General features: G+C 40.1%; 1 protein-coding gene across 12 annotated transcripts in view; it reads right to left on the bottom strand.

Moving 5' to 3' along the window:
- DAAM2 (dishevelled associated activator of morphogenesis 2) overlaps window positions 1–15,691 on the bottom strand; it is a 203,572-nt gene that overhangs the window by 85,148 nt on the left and 102,733 nt on the right. For all 12 annotated transcript variants that reach the window (XM_072035714.1, XM_027454027.3, XM_072035715.1 and 9 more), the window contains one exon: window positions 10,123–10,212. In XM_072035714.1, coding sequence (XP_071891815.1) covers window positions 10,123–10,212 — 90 coding nt within the window. The remainder of the gene's footprint in view (window positions 1–10,122; window positions 10,213–15,691) is intronic.

Genomic DNA, 15,691 nt, shown 5'->3' with positions numbered 1-15,691 from the left:
CCTCTATCCCAACAGCTTCCAAGAAGCAGCATCACTGGGACATACTCTACAGTTTCACTAACATTCAAGCTCTAATTTGTCTCTACTACTCTTTTGACTCTGCGCTACATAAAAATATTGTGAATAAATTTCCATTCTAGCATCGACCATCTCACTGTACAATCTTACAGCCTCCTTGAATTCCTACTGTGAACACAGAAAGGGACTTTCTTACTCCACAGCTGGCTTGCTGCTTTTAGCTTACCTTGCTCCCTTTCCAAGAGCACTGCTTCAACTATACCCTGCTGGTACTTATTTCATTTGGACTGTGAGAAAAAACTCCCTTTTTCATTCTCCTTCCTCACTTCCTTTCCTCCTCCTCCTCCCGCCATTCTTTTGCCAACAGTGAAAAGCCACAGAGCAAGCCCAGCCTGCGTAACTGAACCTCCCACCTGCCACATGCCTGCGTTCAAAGTTTATCTTTTTGTCCTGCTCTGTTTATCTCCAGCAAGCAACCACTTACAATCTTCTCTAAATAAAATGAAAAGTCACCTACCATTCATAGCAGTCACCCTATTCGTTGCTTGATGAAGGCAATGAAAGGTCACTAGCCCTGTTCAAAGGCACAAGGAACAACCTAGAACACAACTACCCAGAGTTGGCACAGCTACCTAGGACAAATCTCTCTGGGAGCACACAGAATTAGCTAATGACAAACTCTAAAAGGTTTTTCTTCATTGTCTTAACAGTGTGGAAAATGTGGACAACATGTCCATTGTGCTTCCAGTGGCACCACGTCATGCTTTAGTTCACTTCTGCTTCTACAGAGACGGATGACAAAGTTGGATGGTGAGAGTAGACACGTATTTTCAGTTTGTTTCCCTCCTTTAAACTCAGTCAGTATTTGAAAAACCAGGAGAGTTAAGAGCTGTTGGACAGGTGAACAAATGGAATAAACAGAGACTGGGGGGGCAATGTTTTTTTAAATTGCTAATCAAATATTTGAGTTTATCATTTAGGTGCTGGGTCTCTCCCCTTTCCATAAACTTGGATAAAACTATATCTTGTCTCCCAACCTTCATTTCTCTCACTTATTTTATCTGTAAAACCTTTGGGATCCCAGATGCGTTTCAACAGGTTACCGAATATGAGGCAAGATTATGTGACTTTCACCTTGATTCGGGTGCATAGCTGAAACTACCATATCTGACTGTAATGAAAACATGGTTGTCAGTGGATCCTGGCAACAACTCTTCATTGTTCCTATTTATAAACTTGTCACTGAAACAATAGGAAGTCCAGCAACTCTTCATGTTCAGTATTCGCTGGCTTTTGAAGGGCTGGTGAGCATTCAGTGAAATGCAGAATGCAGAGAAAAACGAGCTCTGGTCTGTGCCAAATCTACTTCTCACATACCAGAGACACATACTCGTTATTTACATATTCTCTGCTCTTGCTTATCCACCTGAGACTAGTCAGAACAGTGAGAACTACATTGCACAGAGTATGTATTATTACTGCTGCATACCATCAGCAGGATCAACTCATACTTGGATTGTGGAGACCCAGAACTTTCAAAAGAGGACAGACAAGGACAGAACAGAATACAGGGACAGCACCTAAATCACACAATCAGCATTTACATGTACTTCCCACGCAGCAAAATCGGATTGCTCACCATTATTTTTCTTTTTTAAGTACAGCAAATTACACCATCTTAGAGGGATGACAGCTGGGTAAATGTTTTGGATTTTTTTTTTTCCATGATAGGGTCAAATCTGCTCCCACTGAGCTCTCCCAATTTCCCACAGAATGCAAGCCTAATGCAAAACACAACATTAGGCACTATGATGACAATTTTCCAGCTATCACTGTATAAACTCGAAACTATTTTTGGCCAGAGTTTTGAGTTCTAATTTCAATGGAAGAACTAGTAGCACACCTGAAAAATGCAGAATCTGGAAGATGGGCACTCAAATTCTACATGTTGTGAGTATCTATAGCAAATCCACAGCAAGTTTATGGAGTTTATGTCTTCAGCAGTCTGAACCAAAGACCCGTAAAGGCATTTTCTAAGAAATGACTAACTTTTCTTATTGGAGAGAGAGACAGAGAGAGGAAGAAACTAAAAATATTCCATGCTGTTCCCATGGGGGGGTGGGGAAGAGAAGACTTTTTGATTATACGTAAATAAATATATAATTTCAAGGCCCTGACCCAAAATAACCTCTCATACTAAAATAAATAAATGAGTCTGTAACTGTTAGCATTGCAGCATGGAAAACATAAACCAAGTAAAAATTGTTTGGAAAAATCTCCTCTTATGTCTGCTACAATGTGCTTTTTCAGGTATCACAATTCTATACTGCACTAATAGTGTATCAGCTGAACTGTGTAAGCATTTTTTCCTCGACACCAAATTCATCCTTTAAACTGCTACAGAAGTAAATCTGGGCTAAAAACTTTTTTTTAAGAGAAGTACCTCTCCTCATTACATCTACTATATTGTTTCTCAAAGTAACCTCTTGGGAGTATTTCTAAAAGGGAAAATATCAATGTGAAAAAAAGAAATAAAAATATATTTTTTTAAAAAAAAACAAACACAACACAATGGCCAAATGTTCTTCTCAGGTATGATGATCCGCACAAGGAGCAATGGGGTCAACATCAACACATTGATGTGAGATGAGAAAAAAGCCTAAGTTCATTGTGTGGAAGTATATGAAAATGAAATTGCATCTTAAAGGAATTTCAAGTTTTATTCTGGCAGATGAAACACCTACTCTGCATAAAACGATGTAGAAGGAAATACATACTATTCTAAGGTTTATTTTACATTCTTCTAACAATGTTGCCCAAATCTGGGAGCTACTATTTCAGCCTACAATACACACTGGAAAATGCCATCAATCAAACAGCTCCTTCAGACTGAAAAGATCTAAGTACAGTGCTAATCAGGAAATATGTGTAACTGCTGCATGAGTGACACTCAGTGCATTTTGTTGGTTCCCATCTTGTTTGGTGTTTGTCTTAGTTTCTGAATTTTCTGCTCTAAAGCCTACATGCATTTTTTACAGAGTAATTTCTGAAGCCTTGTGCACGTCTTCAATACCTATACTAAGGATACAGAAATCACCCGATGTCAGTATCAAGCTAACAAATCATCCCAAACATCTGAGCATGAAGTCATTCTGTTAACAGAAAAAGGAACAGATGCTGGTGGGAAAAAAGCAAGTTAACTCCACAACTGCTGGCATTTTCCAGACATCCAGCTGAAAGAATGCCGCGGTTTGCAAAGGGCAACATCCTCCCACCGCGACTTACCAGCATTACGAGATTTCCACTGAGCCATAGGCTAACAGAAAGCAAGGCTATTTTCAGAGAATTCATCTGAGAAGTTCCACATTTCAGACTATTTCACCAGCTGTCTCCTGAGTTAAGGAAGTCAGACAGTCACTCAGACCAAAGCAACCATGGATCCCAGGCACTGGGAGGGGACCAAATAACTTCTACTAAAGCTTGTTTCAAGGAGTTCATCTCATAGCAGAAACGCCGGAAACAGTGGATTGCACAGAGCCTTACTGTTGCCCCTTGCTTTATAGGGCCATACAGCTGCTTTCCTAGTTTGGCTTACGGTCAGTTCACAGAATCACAGAACAAGTTAGGGTGGAAGGGGCCTCAGGCAGAAAGGGCCTGCGCAAAGTAGGGCTAATTGCAAAGTTAGATCAAGTTATTCGGGTCCTTGTCAAGGTTTGAATACTGAGTTCAATCAAAATGTTGACTGAAGACCTGAATTCCTGCCATGAACTTCTAAAGCATCGGTAGGAACAGAAAAAGTTACCTGATGCACAAAAAACTTCTAATTGTTCAGCTCCAACATATAAAGCAGGCTTTGCCCTGCGTGCATCAGATATCCTCATTGTTTTTGCCAGCAATGCACTTGCACTCAGCTCTCCAAGTCCCACACAGCTTCTTCAGCCTCCTGCTGTCTACCAGTTGCTCCTGGTTTTAGCTTATCATGTGTGCTGTGTGTGTTATTTTTTTTTCCTGCCTTCCCAGATGAAGAGAAGAGAGCAACACCCCTCTCCCCCCAAACATTTCATGCAAAGCTCAGACAAAAGCCTTCACAAAGTGATATCCAAGCCTTGTCAAACTGAGATTGCTTACAAAGGGCTTCTCAAATACTGTAGAAAATCATGTTGTGTGTTCATGTCTTCTACTCCCAGAAACAGTGTGTGGAATAACAACTCTAAAGAAGGGAACTTATAAGCGACATATTAAGTGCTCCTTACAGCTATAAATCCATAACCAAAACAGTTGAATATTCCAAATCAACAACAGACTCTAAAAGTATTTCAAAGAGGAAAAAATACTTCAAGAAGATAGAATTGAAAACAATACAACTTCAAACCACCCACTTCATTTATTATAAGACAACCACGTGCTTGGCACTCTTCGCACAGAAAGGATGAACCCCAAAGGGCTTTCATAGCTCAGATCAGACAATACAAAACCAAAAACCCACACTCAGACAACACAATGGTGTGATCTTCATCTGCTATATTGTATCTCTAAATGAGACCAGATGAAGATCCATTCTCCCTCTTCTTCAGGGAATATCTATCTTCCTCTGACTATCTCCATGCATTATAAAGAACATACATTTCTTCAGGTTCCCTTTCCTATAGCAAAAAATGCAGAACTCCTATCCAAACACAACAGATGCGATGCAACTTCTTGCCTTAGAGCCTCCACATGAAGCTTAAATGCACAGAAAATACCTCAGGGTTTTGGAAGAAAAGTCCTACCAGTTCATGTCTAGTTGAAAAATAACTGCCCCTTCATCTTAACCAAGCTGATACTACACTTTACAGTACAAAAACAAAGAGCAGAACAACACAAGAACAAACAGTAGGTGCAAGAATTTGCATTCAGCTCAGAAAGCTTCCTCCCAAATCACAGAGGACTCCAGCTTTTATACCTGTATCCCTCTTCCACTTCATCCCCACCAGCTTAAGGAAATTATGCCAAAATCTGCAAATGCAGCTCCAACAAATTTTGCATAATGTTATATACGTGTGTGTATGTATATGAATTGATACATTTTATATGAGTTATTTTTAATATTTATAGTTTTAACAGGAGTGTGCGTCCTACGTAGAGGGTGAAATGTGTTCTCTGGAAGCTGGAACTGTAGCTGGGCTTCAAGCAGGGTTCATAGCAGTAACACAGGCTGATGTTGGACTGGGGATTCTGCTTAGAGCTCTGCAGGAGTCTGAAGGCAGGCCTGGCCATGGTGGTGGAGGACAGAAGTATCTTACGCTATATCCAGCTGCACAATATCAAGCTCTATTTTTTATAGTGACATTTTGCTGACAATGCGAGCCACAAGGGTAAAGCTCAGAGAAACCCTCAAAGAAAATTAAGTGATATATAGACATTATTTTCATTAATGTTAGACAGTCGTCATGGGACCAAAGTGGGAGTTTGCGAAATAGAGCTACTAATGTTATAAAAAGCCTTCAGAAAAATTGCTAAAAGTTAGACTAAGGCTAGGATTCCCAAGGGCATTCTGAAGCCAAATGTAGAGCTAGACACACCCTTCAAGTTAGGAAAAGGGAACTGAACGTCAGGTGATGCAGCAGTATCTGCTGCTGTTTGGTGGAAGAAGCATAAACATTTTTTAGAAGCACTTCTGGGACACTGAACCTGGAATACAGCCTCAGTACTGAACTGAGCCTCAGTCCAAAGGACTTAGGCTCTTTAGTGCTGCTGTAATGCACAGAAGTGCCTTCCGCTTCATTCTTCCTGCTCCTTGCAGTGAGCTCTCCCAAGTACAGACACTTCACCACAAAATCCCTTCCTACAAGGATGCTAAACCTATCTGTCTTTTAAGTTAATGCAAAATAATGAACAGTGATTAATCGGAGATTGTCTCTTAAAAAAATAAAAATTAAAAAAAAATGGGTATGTGGTTTGCAGCCAAGGCATGTGTATAAAATAGGGAAAAAAGGCATGAGAGGATGACATGACCAGAACACGGCCACAAGGTTTCCCTAGATTTACTATTTTGCCATTCTTTCTTTCAGATAGAGAGAAGTGCATTTATATATAAACATAGTGATGACAAATTCTTTGAAATTAGACAGCAATTTAGATCAGAGACTTTTAGAAACAAGTTCCTGACTCTTATTTTCATATTCAGTTTCCTAGTTTTCCTATTCATCACATAGATGAAAAATATAATTGACAAACATTTCTCATTTCTGCATATTGTCTGTCACAGCATGTATTTTAAATAATTTTCCATCAGAATTGTTTTAAGCCTGTTTTGCTATTGTAGAGAAGTCTTTCTCTGGATCTTCTTCTGGTAACAGAAAAAGTACAATCAATTTGAGGATTATACACATGTACACTTTTTCAGATGCCATAATTACTTCTTTCCAGAAAGTTGCTATTCTGTGACTGTTGCTTCACTACTTGACTTGGAATGATGTCACTTGAACAGGTACTGCATGAACAACTCAATACGGTTACTATTCAGTGCAACTAAAATGGAAAAAATAAAAAATAATCCCAACGTATCTAGGAAAGTTCAACACACTTGGTTATTAGGACTGAGCTTTTAGTTGGCTTTGTTTGGAGGGAAGCTGTATGGTATAGTTAGTCCAGTTTGACTGTACTTTGCAAAGAGATTTGCTACCAAATTTTCCTCCGAGAAACATGGAAGTTAAAAGCAACAACAACAACAAAGTTGTTTAACTCAGCAAAATATGTTTTCTTCCTACTGAAATCTGCTCAACTGAAGGTTTACAGATTAGCCTCTGGAGGCAGGCAAAGGCCATAAAAATAAAACAACTTGAATTGCTATTCAATAGTAAAAAGTCTATGAGCTTGTAGGATAGTACAGGAGGCAATAAGCTGTTGCCTGCACACTGAGGCCTCATTCTTAGAAATGCAGGCTGCATCCAAAGCAACGTGTCAAAGCAGTTCAATATGTGAGTTTTGTATCCTTTTTGGAATCCCAATATGAACCATATCATTAGCTGATCAGTATTTAACTAGACTGTATACCTTAGCACCAGCTCCAGGTAAAACAGTACTAAGCAACTGCATTTTTCTAAATGTTGGCATCAGAAATTTTACCCTTTTCAAATACATCTGAAAACATGGTCTAGTACTTGATCTAATTCCTGCAAAACATACAACAGGAAATCTAGAGAAGATTTTACAGGAAGGAATTACAGGAGTGAACTTTTTTAACTCAGAATAAAAGTACATGAAGTGGGGGAGGATGCCATCATTCACATTCTGTCTCCATATGGCTCTACTTAAAACTGTATGGCATCAGGACAAGTTCATACTGCAGAGACAGGGGCAATCTGAACTCGTAGGACTGGTGTTTTGGGTAGTGTCAGGGTGCCAAAAGGGGACTGATTAATGGTTGTTCTGATGCAAGTGGAAAACTGTATCTCTCACTATCCAGTCTGTACAGATTAAAGGCAAGGTAGAGGAATGGCTGAGACTGAGAAGACGTTATCATTTTAGAGCAGAGCAATCTTTATTCATCTATTATGGTTTTAGTACTGGAGGTTTCAGGTGCAAACCTAGAATGACCAGCAGTGCCCAAAGCAAGCATGGCTGTATGATGCAATGAGAGCACTCCATTGTAGATACCACCCCCTATCACAAAACTCCCATACAAAACTGAGTCTCCTTTGATTATGTGGGAACTTTGACTGGCAAGCTGTGCCCTCAGGATATAATTTTAAATGCACTGACACATACATCTTAATTTCTTTAGAAGGAGTTGGTATCAGAAACAGGCGGAATGAAACTTTTGATACAATAATGACTTTCTGCTAGCACAGTGGGAACAAGTGCTGTGAAAAACTATAACTGAAGTCTAACTGCCAAGAAAAATGGACAGTGTGCCTACAATAAGGAGTGCTCTTCATTTCTGCAGGTGACATTTGTTTACTTCAGGCTGCTGATTAACCTTGCCACCTTTGGAGCCGATTGGGACGCTCTGACCTCCCATTATTTTTTGGACTAGCAAAGGCATCTGAGATTAATGAATGAACAGTTTCCTCAACTTGTACTTTTTGACCTTCTAGTTCATAGCATTTTCACTTCCCATGTTACAGAGCTTTTCCTCGTGGTGGATGCAGAGCCCTCACTTCCCAAAAAACAGAGAACTCAGCATCAGCAAGACAGAGCTCGTTGGGGGGTAGTCCTGGATGGCTGACAGAGCTCTGTCAAGTGAGAAATCGGGCCCTTTGTGGCTAAAATCAGATTATGAACACTTCAGGGAAGGCTGCAACATGCTTTTCTGTCACTGTAGAACAATAATGATAGGTGGATTAGGTAGTAGGCTAGAGAGAGATGTGTCAGCACCGATCATCTGACTGACTGTGAAGGGAAGAAATGAATAACATTGGACAGTTAAAGTTTCAAGTAATTGAAAGTATCTACAATGTAATGAATAGACATCTGGCAACAGTATAGTGTTTCAGTTAGCACATCATTTTGGATAGCTGGAGTTCAGCTAACTGAGGTTTCACTATAAATGCATTATAAAGATTTTCCAGTATGCAGCTCCTTTAACTCTGGAGGTCTTCAGGATTCTTATATCAAATCCACTACTTTAAGGGAAGACAAAAAAAAAAAAAGTGTAATGTAGTGAATCCAACCAACATATTAAATGCATTAAAGCCTGTATCTTCCTGCCAAGGCTGACTGGTCCAGGAGATGGAATGTGTGTTTCTCTAAGACGACTACAAATAGATCCTCTCCCACCAGAGCTGAAAAAGCCAGCTGAGCCTGCCAGCAAAAATGTAAAGCAGACATTGATCACAGCAGCCTGCACCTTCCCTCCACGTGCAAGCTCTATGTACTAGCAGGAAGATGAATGAAGAACACCAAGCACAACTGAGCCTAGGCTGCTTTTATGCACTTCTTGAATTATTGCTAGCTCAGAGGCACTGTAACTAATTTGACGCTATTAACTTCTCTGTGTGATGCATCTCAAACAAAAATAAGATACATGCAAAATGTCCATGTGATTGGTTTGACTGAGATTTTATTTAATATACATGGTAAGAAAGCTGATCTTATACATGTTTATTATTTGCTGAGGAAAGAAGCCAAGCCAGCAGTCTCGGAAACCAAAGGCCTTCATCTACTCATAAAAAAACCACCTGAAAGTTAGCAAACACAATGACCTCAGAAGGATCATTATCAGGGTTTCAATGTCCCACCTTCGATATAGAAATCTAAACCTCCTCTTACAGCTTCTGTTATGCAAATATATATATAAAGAGAAATACTCTCATAGCATGACTTGCATGTTTGGGAAATATAACTATTGAACTTACCGCCTATTTTTCTAACATTTACTGTTAATGAATACATACTACCAGGGCTATCTTTGCTTCCAATTACCTGCTTCCTTCCTACAGCAGCAAAAAATTTCCACTCCACCACTCCTGCAGAAATTCCTCTTTTACAAATTTCACATCAGTGACACAACCTTTCAGTTCACTTGGCCGTCATTCTTCTAGTGACAAAGTACTCAGTGTGAGGTACCAGCCTCTGATGTTCTGGTCCTCTCACCGGTTTGTTTGAGGTTCAAAAACCTTGACTGGAGAAAACTCACACAGAAATTGACAAGAGCAAGTCCTTCTTCAATTTCCAATGCAATGCAGAGCCTTTCCTACTAGCTCTGAAAGATTTTAAAGCTAGGTTTTAAGATACCGTTATTATGCACTTTACAGATATTTGAAGCCATCCTGAAATATCTCTGTAATAAATTTTCTATTCTAAGCAATCTACAAAAGTTTTTTTAAATGCCTTAAAGCATTTCCACTACAGCTTTTGTTCCAGCTCAAACAAGAAACCTTAAAGCTTCAACATGGAGCAACATATGATTTTAACTTATTAAAAACTCTTCAAAACTCACACATGCACACACTACTTGTGAGAAAGTTGTACCATATTCATGCCAATAAAAATCCTTAAATCGATTATGTTCTTGAGAAAACAGTGGTGAACTTATAATTCACATCTAGATATGTATCAGTAATTATGTTCATGCACACAGAATTTATTGGAAAGCTACTTCAGTTAGGACATCGGTAATACCTTCTTTTTGCTGCAGTAAATCTGCCATTTCTTCTCTGGAGGGAGTGCAAACATAGCCTCTCTGTTCTTGTCTGTAAGATCCAATTCATCCTGGAGATTGTGAAAAAGAAAAAGAACATGGTCAACAGCTGCACTGGTGATTTCTAACGTATTGAGAGGAATCTGAATCAGATACATTGACTAACATTCAATCAAAAGGCAGAAGACTTTGTGCCCCCCAAAGACCCCAAATATTACTGGTTTTGTAATCTTTGCATTGCTACTGCAAGCTCTCCCTGTCAGAGCACAACGTATGGCGCAGGCAGCCTGAACAACCGCCATGTCAGACTTCCATTACTTGTAATTAGTAAGGGATGGGAAAGACCACATTAAAGGGATGAAGTTAAGAACTCAAAGTACTGGCTTATGTAACACTGATGCTCCTTAAGGTTCTTGGAGAAAGGCTAAAAATTCAATACAATTTTTTTCTGGACTGCAGTACCAGCTTGGTCTTCCAGTTAAAACTGCCAATGGATTTATGGCACGTGCCACTTTCTTCTATTTCTGGGCAGAAATTGAGAGATAAAAATAGTGGTTTGTTTCTTCCCAGGGCTGACAACCATCTAGAACAAGAACAATGAAGTCACCATATCTTTTAAACAAAGGTCACAAGGCTGTAGTCTAGAAGCAGTAATGCCATCAGCAACTTATAGGTTGAAAAGGTTTCAGTACTCTTGTGTTTGTCCTCTGGACCACACAGTCCCTGGTAAAATACAAATAGCAGTTCAGAATCAGAGGACCTAACTCCACACAACTTTACATCAGGTTAAACAGATCAGCAAATTCAGTCTCCATTAAGAGAAATGAGTTCAGCAGAAGACACCCTGTTAGAACCTAGCCAATCTCACATTAACAAAATGAGGAATAATGCTGTGATCTGGAACTGACTGCCAGCTGTGTCAGGAGCCCCCTCTGGATATGCCACTGAATTTCCCAGCATCAGTTTCTCTCCTGTAACAGGTAGATACCAATAGCCTCATTTCCTATTCATGGCTCTATAAATCATCTCAGCAGAGACAGCCACTTGCTCTCTGCTCACTCGGTGCTGACCAGAACAGGACTCCAGTCCCAGCTGGCCATTTCAGTTGCTGGTGGGAACAAGTAGGGATGGTCTTCAGAGCACGCAGCCTGCATGAGCAGGGACAGACAAAGGTGTCTAAGGGAGAGTTACAGCGATAAAAAGACAAGCTGCCAGTAGTATTTCAATAAATCAGTTTTGGCAGGGATTCCTTCTTCCTATCTATTTGAAAGTGTTTGGAGAAGGAAGCGTCCAGGGCCCACTATCTAGATGACATCGCAGTGCTGAGAACGCCACACATGCAGATTCTGGCACCCACACTAACCTAACCCAAGCACAGACAATACCTCTTTAACTCAGCCCAACAATGGCTCATTTGGAAAGCTTTCAGGGCTGGGAAACTTGTGAAAACAGTGAGCTAAATTGCACACTGAGCCTGGTAGCGGCTGCTGACAGATTTAAAAGCCCATAGAGATTTCAGCTGCAAAAAGGTACAAAAGAAATGCAAACAGTAACAAGGCAAGGTCAGTGCCAGCAGCCCAAGGTAGAAGAAGCTGGAGTGTTTTGTTTTGTTTTAACACAAGAAGAAGTTTAAAAGAAAAGATGAAAAAAAAAAAAAACTCGAGCTGTGCAAAAAAAGTACAAACCATGTGGAAATGTTTAGGGTGAGTTTCCAAACAAGAGGGCAGCCAAGCGAGGCAAGGAGTTTTATCCTTGCTACACACAATTAGAAAGCTCAGGCCAGGATCGCATTCTTGGGGAGAGAGGGAGAGTGAAACGACATGTAAGGTCTTAAGACAAGCAAAGGAATGCTGTTGGAGGTCAAGCATGTGGGAGGGAAAGGAGGGGCAGACAGGGAATCAGAAATGCCAGGTTTGGAAGAACCACCAAAGGGGCCAGAATACACATCTGAAAAGGGCTGGCTGGTCTCAGCTAAATTCTTAGAAAAATTACGATTGTTTTATTGAATGGCTTAATGATCTTAGCCTTTTTAAAATATAGTAATAATAATAATAATAATAATAATAATAATAATAATAATAATAATAATAATAATAATAAAGCTGAATTCCACTGCAGCAGCAAGCTGAGAGGTTAACTGATTCTGCTTGGTTCTCACAGCAGCTTTGCCCACTAGACCAGCCTGCTGGCCTGTTCTCAAAAATGATGATCTCAAGCAATCCATCACAAGATAATCATTTCATCAAAAGAACGCTCCTATTGACTGAATGCACCCGGAGGGCAGGATGCTGCCACTTAGTGACTTCTGGACATTCCCACAGACACTGGTGGTATCAGGGACATAAAGAACGCTCTGCCTTCAGCGGGGCAATGAGAATATGCGACTTCTAGTCAAGTAATTTTGCATCGTGAGAGCATTCTTTTCAAGATATAAGTTTAGAAAGGCTGCTTGAAGGGATGGAAGATCCAGTGGGAACAAAGGGCTTCTGCACCCTACTTCATCATGACTCAGGAGGGTAGATGAAGCTAGAAGAGTGAAAGAAGTCATTACATTAGCTCAGGGAGCATAGTAACAACACAGAAAGCTGCTCTAGGTTACAGGCATAACATGCCCTGCTCTACCTAAACCCTTAATCAAATCCCAGCCTATGAAGAACCACAAAACCTTGCAAAATACAATAGATACGAAGCCTCCTTCAAGAACCCTCTGAATTCTCTTGCGTCTCCTATCTGCAGGCCCCTTCTGCAGCAGAAGGAAGAGAAGACCTTCACGACTGCATTGGCAACAACGACCTAGCTGAAAAAGAAGATCCTTCATCAGATGGAGCATTTTCCTATTTGGACATGGGATCTAACAGACAGCATGTAAAGAAACCTGCTGCTTTCAAGGGAAGCAGGAATAGCTACAGAAAGAGCTGTATGTATTTCTGAAAGGTAATTTGCTTCATGAATTTGCTTCTGACATGACTACAAAGACAAACCTGTCAAAAAGTAAAATTTCAAGCCCGAAGACTTAGCTCAGTAACAGCAAGCAGCGACTGAAGAAGAAAGGAACTGCAAAGACTGGCAGGAGAGTGGAGAACTACAGACTCTGAATGGAGTCATCACGCCTGGGGCTGGAGCCAGGTTTAGGAAGCCAATGTGACTGAATGTCCAGGAAACAAGCATGAAGGGCAAGAAAATAGGGTTTGTCAGAACAAAAGCGTGAAAACGCCCTCCTCTACCGCCCAAGCCCATTTCCCAACAGAGACATAGTAGCTCTTCTGCCATGCCTTGGATGGAGGGCTCGACTCCAGCAGTTCATGCCAGCATGACCCTGCACAATGGATCTTAGCCTCTTGGCTCTTAAAATACTTGATGTTGCAAGTGTTCTCATGAAATACAGATTAAAAAGACATTTGCCAGGCTGTCCTGAGGGAGATGTAAAGTACCTCCAGTTAATACTCCTTGCATTTCTCTCCTTTATCTATTTCCTATTTTATTTTATTTACTGAGAGAGGGATACGTTCAGTTAATTTCACTTTCATGTGGGCATTTTTTACTGAGAGATTGAATTTCAATGATAAAACATTTAATACGTACTGGAGCTGGATTTAAGGTTCGAATATTTCCAGCCCAGTTCTTGGGCCAAAAGGGAAGATGGCCTCCATTCAAAATGGCTACAAACCAAGGAAATAAGAGACAGAGAAAGAAAGGGAGTGAGAAGGAGGAATGGGCAGGAAACATAAAAGAGTATTTTGTGGGATTTAAAACCACATTATGTCCCTTGTTTTTGGGAACATTTATCAAAGTGAGAAAGCTGGATCTGATACTTGGTAGCCATCAGCTTGATAATGATATCACTCAAAGCCCCAAAAGAGCTGAACAGAAAGGCATTTCTCACCTAGACTGGGCAGCACTTTTCTTAGTGATGTGAAATGAAATAATGTAGAGGAAAAAGGAATATTCTGGGAATGTAGAAGAGCGGTTCTTCTGGAGAGCCTTTAATGCCTACCAAAACCTCTGTACCAAGATATATATTGCCTCTCTGCCATTCAGTCATTTATGGGAGGCTGGGACAGAGTTAAGTGTAAATAAACTTTCAGAAGGGCTTGTTTGTTTGTTTTTACACTATATAAACAGAAATACACTTAGAATTCCCTTTCCAGAAGAAATGCAGAAATTCCTCATCTGGTTTGGAGTGAAAACTTTTTTTCAAACTATTAGAAATGACTTTGAAATTGAAACATAGCTCTAATTTACTATAACCTCAAAATCTGCACTAAAACTTACTAAAAATCATAAAAGTGCAATGAATTATGCATAGCATTTCCAGCACAACATGGCACAGAATTCTGATATGATATGTTTTGTTCACTACAGGCGATAATTTCATTAGCATGGATGTAACACACATTTTGCCAGGAGGGAAATGAGATTTTGTATATTTTCTGATGTTTAGCTGGATACCTGTCTTTTTTCATTAAGTTCTTATGGATTCAGCTATGGATAGTTGAATTGTATTTTTAATTTCTGTCTGTAGGTCACACTCTCTCTTACGATGTTCTTGAAAGCACATCCTTTCCATTGTCGCTTTCTCTAATTATCCATCTCAGGCCTGTGTTTCACATTTAATGGCTTTTATGATTGGAAGTAGTTAACGACATTTAAAAGCACATTCTCATTTCTTAATGTTTACTTCTGCCTACAAATTCATGCAATTATTAAAGAATTATTACACAATAATTACAGAACTATTATAGAATGTAAACCTTCTGCTGTCCCCAAGGGGAATAGCTTTGGCATGAAATCAATCTTTACATCACAGAATGCAGCTACGAGATGCAATACACTGACAAATAGAATCATCACTTCTGTTCTTCACAGAGCTGCCTATTTTGACTGTCTGATTACAGTTCTACTGCACCGTTTGGCTCTTCAGCAGAAGATGGGTACTCCAGCACAAGGACAGCCAGGTCCCAGCACTAACAAGCACCATGGGAACCAAACTCTCAGATGGCACAAACTGGCAACACTCCACAGAAAAGTTAAACTTTACTCTCCATTGTTAAACTCAAAATGGAAGCTCATGTTCATCCAGAAGAAATTAGACTAGCAGTTATCTGACCTGTGACCAGCACCATGACCTTCAGATGGCCATGCAAAAGCCCTGCAAGTTCAAAGCTACAGAATAAACTATGTAGAGAGTCAAACACTTCCTGACTTCCTGCCTCAAAAGTCGGGCTGATTCTGTGATGCTAAGGTCCCTTTCAAGGTGGGGACAGCATTGGTATCTGCAAGTATTTTTTCTCCTGCTCAGTCATGCCAGCATGGTTCTCTGTGAGCCATCAAACAGGGAACAAAATTGAACAAGTAGAAATGATATTAAGGTGCCTTTAGAAACAGGCTCTAGAAAACCTCCACGATTTGAACATTTTCTGTTTGAATAACTTGTTTGCCTACCTACCTCAAAAATGCAGGTTCCAAGATTTTCATGTTATGACCTTGCACGGCATGAATTCTAGTTAAATGCATCACGTGTATCCTGCTTCCTGTTCACATCCCTATTCT

This window comes from Anas platyrhynchos, chromosome 3 (assembly GCF_047663525.1).
Source record: "Anas platyrhynchos isolate ZD024472 breed Pekin duck chromosome 3, IASCAAS_PekinDuck_T2T, whole genome shotgun sequence".
Lineage (NCBI taxonomy): Eukaryota > Metazoa > Chordata > Aves > Anseriformes > Anatidae > Anas > Anas platyrhynchos.
This window is presented reverse-complemented; position numbering and strand designations above follow the sequence as displayed.